Source organism: Echinops telfairi, unplaced genomic scaffold (genome assembly GCF_000313985.2).
Source record: "Echinops telfairi isolate 266 unplaced genomic scaffold, ASM31398v2 ScPeMD7_7424;HRSCAF=8462, whole genome shotgun sequence".
Taxonomy (NCBI): Eukaryota; Metazoa; Chordata; class Mammalia; order Afrosoricida; family Tenrecidae; genus Echinops; species Echinops telfairi.
Genome location: NW_022111324.1, coordinates 82,365,775 through 82,375,151, shown reverse-complemented (window position 1 = coordinate 82,375,151; position 9,377 = coordinate 82,365,775). Strand labels below are relative to the sequence as shown.

Here is a 9,377-nt window from a genome sequence, read left to right as displayed (position 1 = left end):
GGGACTGACGGGTATAGCAAGTCCTCCCCCCTGTTTAACAGAGAGATACTCATCTACTCTGGGACAGGATAACAACCAGACACGGAACTATTTACCTAGTCTTATCTTTTCATTTTTTGTCCTTTTGCATATCTATCTATTTGAGACAGGCAACAAGCCCTGACAGATAAACAAGCCCAAGGAGATAGTGACAGGACCCATGGGGGGGGTCATTGGAGGGGAGGAGGTGGAGGGAGGGGAGCAGTGAGCCAACAACTACAGGGACAGAGGAAAAGCAAGGGTACTAAAACAAATAATGAGGAGGGTGCAGAGTTCCTGTTCATGTCTGATCAATTGAAATGTATCCGAGAGGAACTACAGACAGGAGAATGACAGGTATCATGCTGGTGGGGCAGGACGAAAGAAAAAAGGGAAATAGAAAGGTAGAAAAAAAGGTAGAAGAAATTAGAATTGATATATATAGGGATAAACATAGATATGCATATATGCAAATATATAAAGATAGGTATAGTTGTCCAACATATATATATACATATATGTAATACAACAAGGAAGCAGATGGACTTTGGGCCTCTACTCAGATCTTACCTCAGTACAAAAACAGCCTGTTCTATTAATGTGTTACTGTATGATGCTCACCTTCCTGACATGATCACTGAAGACAAAAGAAGTACATTAGCAAATGCCCAGATATTAAAAGATATTTCTCTGGGGTCTTAAAGGCTTGAAGTCAAACAAGTGGCCATCTAGCAGGGATGCAATAAAACCCACATGGAAGAAGTACACCAGCCTATGTGATCATGAGGTGTCCGCAGGAATAAGTATCAGAAGTTAAAAAAACGAGCAAACAAAAAAGCCCAAGCAATCAAATAGACGTGAAGGAGCATGCAGAGAGTGGAGGCCCAAAGCCCACCTGAACGATAATTGGTCAGTCTCTCACAGAAGGACCACACATGTTTAGTCCAGGATGTGATATAGCTCTGATAAAACACACAACTATCCTCTAGTTCTTTAATATTACCCCCTCCTCACTATTATGGTTCTTGTCTCACCTCATTAACCTAGTTAGACCTGAGTACGCGCAGGTGTATAACTAAGATCTATTGATGCATGAAAGCCAAAATAGACAACCCTTCAGAAACAGCAATGGGAGCAATGATTCCCTGAGGGTACAGGAAGAGAGTGGGTGGGGGGCGGGGAGGAAGAGGGAGCTGATAGCAATGATGACTGTATAATCCCACTCAAGGGAAACGAATAATTGAGTTGCGGGTGAATGGATATATTGGACGGTGTAAGACACGGACAATAACAACAACAATAATAATTTATAGCTCATATAACATAACAGTAAGGACTCCTGGGGGCCGGGCAGAGGAGGGAGGGGATAAAGGGGAGCTGATATCAAGGAGTTCAAGAAGAATGAAAATGTTTTGAAACTGATGGTGGCAGCAATTGTATAGTCATCTATGACCTAATTGAATTACAAATTGTTACAACATCTTTAAGAGCTCCGGATAAAATGATTTTTGAAAAAGGATTTATATCCTCAGAAACCTCACACTGCTGACCTTGTGTAGCCTACCATACCACTAGTACTCCTTAAACCAAGTTACAAGACTGGAAATAGAGAACTACAGATATCAATTAGTAACAAAACCAATTACAAAAGAAATAGAGGGAATAGTATAGTAACACCACATCCAAAAGTAAGTAGATTTCAAGACAGAGAGACTTTTAAACTTGGGGAGAAATTAATAAATTACACAAAATGAATAAATCCCATCAAAATAAAAAAGAGGAAAATAATAAGGACCTAGTAAACACTAAAACAATAGTGAAGAAAATGACAAGAAAACCTACAAACACAAGTGAACTCAGCACAGAAGTTATGTGGGGAAAACCAACTACACCGCGTGCATGCGCGCATGCACACACACACACACACACATCACATAGCAAAATGGCAGCAATAAATTCCTGCCTACTGATAACTATATGGAATGTAAATGGACTAAAGGCACCAGTCAAAAGATAGGGAGTAGCAGACAGATAAAGAAAACAAGACCCATCAATATGCTGTCTAAAAGAGACATATCTTAGACACAAAGAAAGAAATCGACTGAAACTCAAAGAGCTGGAAAAAAATTTAAAATCCAACTAATAGCAATAAAAAAACAGCAGGAGTGGTAATATTAATTTCTGACAAAATGGGCTTTCAGGCAAGATTTCTGTTCCATAAAGTTACCCACTTGTTATTGCAGGAAAAAACCCCAAAAGAAAACTCTGCCGTGGACTGATTCAGACACAAGGAGACCCCATTTGGTAGTTAGATTTTAGATCAAGTTTGAAGCTGTATGAGGTCCAGCCTATCAATCAGGTCACAGCCTGATGATGCCTCCTGGGGAGTGTAGCTTTTTAAAAAAGGAAACAGTAGAAAATTCCCTATCTCTCTGCTCCTGTGTTCTCCCTGCTTGCTGGGACTCTATCTGCCTCCATAAGGGGCCCCAAGTGGGCCACTGACCAGGGAGCCAACCTCCGAGCCGAGCCGTCAGCAGACTCCCATGTTTCCACTGACGCTCTGCACCCACTGACGCTCTGCACCCACCGGCTGTGATCTCCCTGCTCCTACTTTACACTTCTGAGCCATTAACCTGAGGCTATGTGAGTCTGAAGAGGGTTCCAATTAACACCGGACTCATTGACTTGAGGTGGACTGTGCTGGAATGTCTTCTTGATATAAACGTATTTGTTGATCTAAAGTTCTCTCTTATACGAATATGAGTGTCACTGGTTTTGTTTCTCTGGAAAACCCAGCCCAACACACCTCAGGTGTTAGAGTGCAGCTGTGTTCCACTGGGGTTTCTCAGCTTCACCCTTCAATGGAAAGAGGTCGCCAGGCCTTTCTTGCATGGCACCACCAGCGAGGTTGAAGCCTCACTTCTTCAGTAGTCAAGTGCAAACCATTTGCGTCAACCAAGGATCTTGTGTTACAGCAGTAGTAGGTAACTAAGACACTAATATCAACTTACAAAACCCAAAATACACATTTAAAGTGCACATTATTCTGGAAGGGATGTCCCAAACATTGAGAGACATCAGGTACTTTTGTGAAAGCCGGGAAAAGCTACAGAAAATATCATCCATTGACAATATTTCAGAAAACATCATACATTGGCAATATTTCAGGTGCAGATTTTTCGTTATTTAGAGTAAAAAAAAGGCATTCTTGTTTGCATGTGACAGTCTTATGCAGGGTGAACAAGAAGACTGAGTAAGATACAATCGAAGTAGGGCAACAAAATCTTTTCACCTTCTGTCTTCTTGGCTACCCAGGTGTTGATATGTTTCCTGGCCTCCTCGGTAGCATGAGCGAAGTCCAGCTCTTCCATTTCGGCTTGGTAGAATTTGTGGCAGGAATCTTTGAAAGACTAGAACAGAACATTATCGTGGCACAGTTACAAGCACAATAATAAGTTTGCTTCTTCAGAGCAACAAATCAAACCAGCAATCATTTTGAGGAAAGTGCTGCACACCCATGGGATAGTAAAGACAGGGAGATGCTCTGGAAAACTGCTGCCGAGGCTTACCACAGCTGGGCCACAGCACCCTCTCAATCCCAGAACAAGACCACTGTACCAAAAATTATAGGGACCAATAATAGCTGCCTGTGCCAGAATGTTCTCTGACTATAGGAATGTTCTAGATTCTCCCGGCCCAATATGGTGCCATGTGTGGCTGTTGAGCACTTGGAATGTGGCTGGTGGGGCTGAAGGTCTTAACATTCAAATCTAATTAATAACACTGATATTCAAATAGCCACATGCGGCTGATGACTACCATGCTGGATGACGCAGTTACGGAATGTGATCAACCCTCAAAAATTCAATCTTTATCTTTTACTCTATGTTAGACAATGTTAAGAATTAAAATAATTATGTGTTAACAGTGCATTACGGAAGAGTTATCCAATTTTTTTATTTGGAACAACTGACAGCTAGAATTTTAATTGCTCTTTTTAGAATTTAAAAATATAGGAATTTGCATTACTCTATAAGCAAATAAGAAGTGTATTAGGTTATGTGTTGGGCCACTAATCACAAGGTCATTCATTCAAACCCACAAGTCACTCCATGGAAGGAATATGAGGCGGTCTGACCCGGTAAAGATTTACAGCCTCAGAAAACCCAGAAGGCAGTTCTACTCCCTTCTGTAGGTGGCCATGAATCAGAATCAACTTGATGGCCATGGGCACTTGAGAGGCAACATGACACAGTAGTTTCCCAGCCCACTTTTGCAAAAGTATTGCAACCCAAGTGACTAGTTGCTTGTTACCCATTTATGGAAACTTCTAACATGACGTCTGTGGCCTGGATATTTCTGTGGCCAGGGAGGCCCCCATGTCCCAGGGCAGCAACGGAAGAAGGGCAGGCCAAGTCGGTGAGGAATTGAAAGTCTTTGTGGGCTCAGACAAGGAGTCCTGAGGTCTTGAGGATCTCAGTGTGTATGTTGATTTTCTACCTCTGGTTCTTCTCAACCTACGTCTACAGCCTCATGTAATGGCTTCCTGTAAAAAGCAGCTTTCTGCGGCCAAGTGGGTGCTGCTGAGACGGAAGGTGGTAGTTGGTGTGAGGGCTTCGAATTTCTGGCAAGTTCTACAGACAGAAACAAGCTGAAGTACCTGGCCTTCCTCCACAAGTGCTTGGACAACAACTACCTACCATGCTGGATGACTCAGTTATCCTCTTCCAGGGTGGCTAGCACTGCCTGGAACTTCCAGGCCACCTTGTGAGGCAGGTGGGCCAGGTAAACACACTGACATGGTGGCTTGAGATGTACAGCTTTGAGGGCACGTAGGAACCACCACACACATTTTATTGTCAGTAGTGGGAAGGGAGGGGTGCAGAATCCTGACAAACACCTTGAGGCTGCCCAGGGTAGCCAGCAAATCTAGACCGTTCTTGTGAGGCAGCATGACTTGCAGAATCTGCCAAAAGATGTGGCTGAGGACCTGGAAGTGGTAGGGATGAGTTGGTGTCCACGCACTTGTGGAGGAAGGCCAGGTGCTTCAGCTTGTTTCTGTCTGTAGAACTTGCCAGACATTCAAAGCGCTCACAGCACACAACTACCACCTTCCATCTCAGCAGCACCCACTTGGCCATAATGGCCACGGGCAGCGCAGGAGGTGGCCTCAGCTATCCCACCCCAGGACCTGTCCCTCCACTACCTTTGGCCGCTGCCTGGGGAAAAAGCAGTGGTTTAAAAAGAAAAAAAGTCATATTATCAAGCAAATAAAGCAAAAAAAAAAAGAAAGAAAAGAAACAAAAACTTTCATATATTAAAAAACAATCTAAATAATGAAATGTGTAGCAACTTGTGTAAGCTGCACAAAGCACTGAACAAAGAAAATGAATGCCTCTATTAGCATGTGAAAAAGCAGAAACTAGAAACATCCTTCTTGACTGTTCCTGCTTTGGCTGATGCATCTCAAGTTTCCCTGTGCTCCACGGCCCTTTCTTTCACACGTACTCATGCTCGTGTAGGCTTCACAACATCTGCACTGCTTTCGTGACAAGGCCCATTTTACAGAGGAGCACAAGGAGCTGTGTGGACTCAGACCACCTGTACGACGTCAGAGCACACGCTCTGTGCTCTGCCCTTTCGACCGCTACGTCCTCCCCCCCATCTCACCACCTCTATTTTCTTTGTGAAAATCAAGGATTGCTTACCGAGAGGAAATCGCAGGTCTTTTCTCCAAAGAGCCCGTTGGCCGTTCTGAGCAAGTACTGAGTGCCGGTTTTGTTAACTTCAGTGAGAAGCGACTGGAAGCCTTGGTGCACATCTCCACCGCCACCTGGGCTTTTATTTAAAGAAAGTGCCTAGAATCAAAACAGAATAGGAACACATGGACAACATCCCCTGACTTTGAGAAACGGTGCAGCACTAACCCCAGCACTGGGGACTTTACACATCTTCCCTGTTGCCATCAAGGCAGTTTGACTCATAACGATCCTGCAGGACAGTGTAGAATGGCCCACAAGACTTCCAAGGCTGCAGTCTTTATGGAAGCAAACTGCCACAGCTTTCTCTCTCAGAGTGTTTGGTAGGTTCGAACCACTGACTTTCTGGTTAGCTGTCGAGTGCTGTAGCCAGTGCACCATCGGAGCTCCTGTACAGACTCTACCTTACAGGATGAACCCCACTAACATTAGCAAGTATCTTCAAACCCTCTTGTCTCCTTGCCTGCGGCTCTTCTGAGGTCTCCCTATAATACCATCTTCAGGAAACCGAATCCTCTAAGTATCGTTAGGGATGGATTTACAAGTCTTTCCTTAAGGCTGCAGAATGGCTCAGCTTAGGAATGCTCCTGGCCTATACAGGGTGTCACAGACTCTCCCCACTAGACAAAGAGGTGAAGGACAATGTCCCAATGCACTCTCGCTAGCATCACAATACACAGCCCACCCCACATCAGAGTTATGCATGCGGCTTGTCTCATGACAAAAAGTTATATACGGAACGGACTAGACATTAGTATGCTGAAAATCCACAAAGATTTTACAGGAGCAGCAACAACCTGGAACAAGGGGAGAAAGGTCAAAGTAAGAGGTGCCAGGCTCCCCATTTCTAGAGAAGGAAGCACCCGAGAGAGCTTCTCAGCAGTAACATGGGTCATTTCTTAAAGAAACAGAAAATGCCGAGAACAAAGCCAAGAATCAAGGCCTAGTGGCATTGTGGCATTGGCTACTAAGCTCAAGGTCAGCAGTATAGTCTCAGAAACCATAAGGAGCAGTTCTACTCAGTCCTGTACAGCTACTATAAGCAGGAATCGACTTGATAGTAGGGTGTTTTTAAGCAAAAAATGCAGAAGGTAACTCCAAGGGCCACGGCAGGTCATGGCATAGGAATGGTTCATGGGAACTGGCATCATGGACCTGGCTTGGCTTGGGAACTCCTAATAGCTCAGTGTCTGCCATGTGCCTCCCATATTCCACCACTTTTCTGAATGGGTCTACTGTAGCTAATCCATCTCACCAGTCCATATTGGGGTGAGGTAGGTAGGACAGATAGTTTATCATTTTCGTTCACAAATCTCTGCACTGAGGGGTTGTACCTAAGGAGTCATACCTGATGAACCTCCATTCTATCATTTTCCCCTTGTTTTCACCTAGCTTTTTAAAGAGGTTCAAGCCTGAACCTCAAGCTTGAGTCTGGTCCCATAATGGGAGGAGACTTTGATTTCTTTACCTGTAGGAGGAATGTGACTCATTAGAGGCCAGAGGCAGACTCTAATAGGCACTGGTGGCACCCACGAGCCAAGCCTCCAAGGCTCACACTCTGGTGTTGCTCCTCTCATTGGCTGACCTGGCTGTGTGTCTGGCTTTAGTCAAGGGGTTGCCGGCAAGCATGACACAAACAGGGGCTTGATACGCACTTACAAAACAAGCAGATCATTTTAGAAAGCTTTCTCTTGAAGCCCAGATGCTATGCTGTAAGGAGGTCCAGCTACCTTGTGCAATAGGCCACGTGAAGGAAGGGTCCTTGGGAAGCAACATGGGGTGGGGAGGCAGGAGTAAGAGAACTGAGGTGCCAACCAGTACTCAATGAGGAGAAGCCATACCCAGCCCATGCACCGCTTCACAGGGTAGTGAGTCACCATTTGAACACACTCAGTTTGGGGGTCTTGGCTACTCAAATAGCTGAGTGATTACTGAAAGCATTTTTGCTTGATGAGGACCATTCTTTAAGAGTTTTAAATTTGAACGAGAAAATATACACAAGAGGCTATTTTTGACAACTGTAAAACAGTTGATCATTTCATGACTCAAATTGAAATCTGTGATTGTACATCTACTTACAAATGCATGTACAAGCTAATACAGCTTGGTGATGAAATCATCCACTCTTCTTAAGAGAGTGCTCAGCACTCTGCCCCTACCCAAGGGGAGGCACTCACCACAGAGTGGTCAGGCATAGGTAACATGCCTTCTCCTCCATACTGTTGAGAGATGAGCTGAGGTATTTAGTTCAGAGTGATTGTGGGAGTTACATAATCCGGTGTCAATTTGAGCATTAAGAGTGTAGGGGTAGAGTCTAGCCTGTCAATCAGGATATAACCAATGAGGCCTCTTGTGTGGCCATGGCCTTCTCTTGAGGGAACTCCTGTATTTCCTCCTTGGAGGCAAACGACATACTCTCTACTCACTCCCTGCAAGACATGCTTGCTAACAAGATGCAAGAAGCTACCCTAGTGCCCTAAGCTGGAGGAACCATGTGGAGACCCTTGCCAGCGCTGAGATGCCTCTACCATCACTGGATCCATAAGATTTCCCACCCACTGGCTTGTGATCTTCCTGTATTTGGTATCATTGCATGTGTTGAATGAGTCTGAAGAGGATTTTATTGATTGGTATTGGACATATGGGCTAATATTGGACTTATGGACTTGATATGGACTGGGCTAGAATGTTTTCTCAATATTCAATTGCTCTTGTATATAAAGCTCTTTCTTATACACATGAGTCTCTATGGATTTGTTTCTCTAGTCTACCCAGACTAACACAGTGATGGTTTAAGGTTCTGAATGGTCAAAGACCAACTCATCTGACAAAGGAAGGCTATTTATTGCTGCCTTGAAGTGGTTTTAGTTACCTGGCTCATCTGGATGGCGGTGTTTCCCTTGGCTCCCATCCAGACCATGGCCAGGGCAGAGGAGATGCTCATGGGTGAAAAAAACACATTTCTGGAGTTGTTCTCACCCAGTTTTTGCAAGAGGCTCAAGGCAAAGGTGCTGTTTGCTTCTGATATTGTGTCCATAATGGTAAACCTAAAATAATGAAGATACAAACAACAGAGTATAAACATAGTCTTCCACATCTAAGCATGTCACTCTATTTGTTTACTAATAGCTATGGCTGACACTTTAGTTCACTGAGCAAAGTGGTAAACACACCATTCTATGGGCCCTCAAGTTACAGAATGTGCCTTTAATATTAGTTGAAAAAAATTGAGTAGCAATGTTTATAGTAGGATTCTATATTTGTTAAAAAAAAAAAAAAAAGAAAGAAAGTGAGACAGAATAAAGCCGGAGGACTTATATCTGAATACTTGTTTGTGCACATAGAGAAAGTGTGGAAAGAAGCACATGCAAGCAACCTCTTCAGTGACTTGGGAGTGGAGCTAGAAAAGACCTTATTTGCTTACACGTCTCTATTGGCTGGTTAGTTGTGGTTTATCCATACTATTTTGTCATTTGACGTTAATTCGATATGACAACTTCCATGACAAAATCACACAAGAAAAGGACCTTACTCTAAAGATAGCCTGAAGCCCTAAAATAAAAGATAAATCCAACCACATGAAAAGATGTACAAAAGCCT

The 9,377-nt window shown here is 43.8% G+C and overlaps 1 protein-coding gene across 1 annotated transcript in view; it reads right to left on the bottom strand.

Moving 5' to 3' along the window:
- The window catches only part of LOC101661594 (serpin B6), a 15,988-nt gene extending 7,164 nt beyond the window's left edge, over positions 1 to 8,824 (bottom strand). Inside the window, exons 1-3 of the mRNA XM_004699971.4 lie at positions 8,650 to 8,824; positions 5,727 to 5,876; positions 3,311 to 3,428 (exon numbers count right to left, since the gene is read on the bottom strand). Coding sequence (XP_004700028.1) covers positions 3,311 to 3,428; positions 5,727 to 5,876; positions 8,650 to 8,814 — 433 coding nt within the window. The 5' untranslated portion in view covers positions 8,815 to 8,824. The remainder of the gene's footprint in view (positions 1 to 3,310; positions 3,429 to 5,726; positions 5,877 to 8,649) is intronic.
- Positions 8,825 to 9,377: the final 553 nt, after the last annotated feature.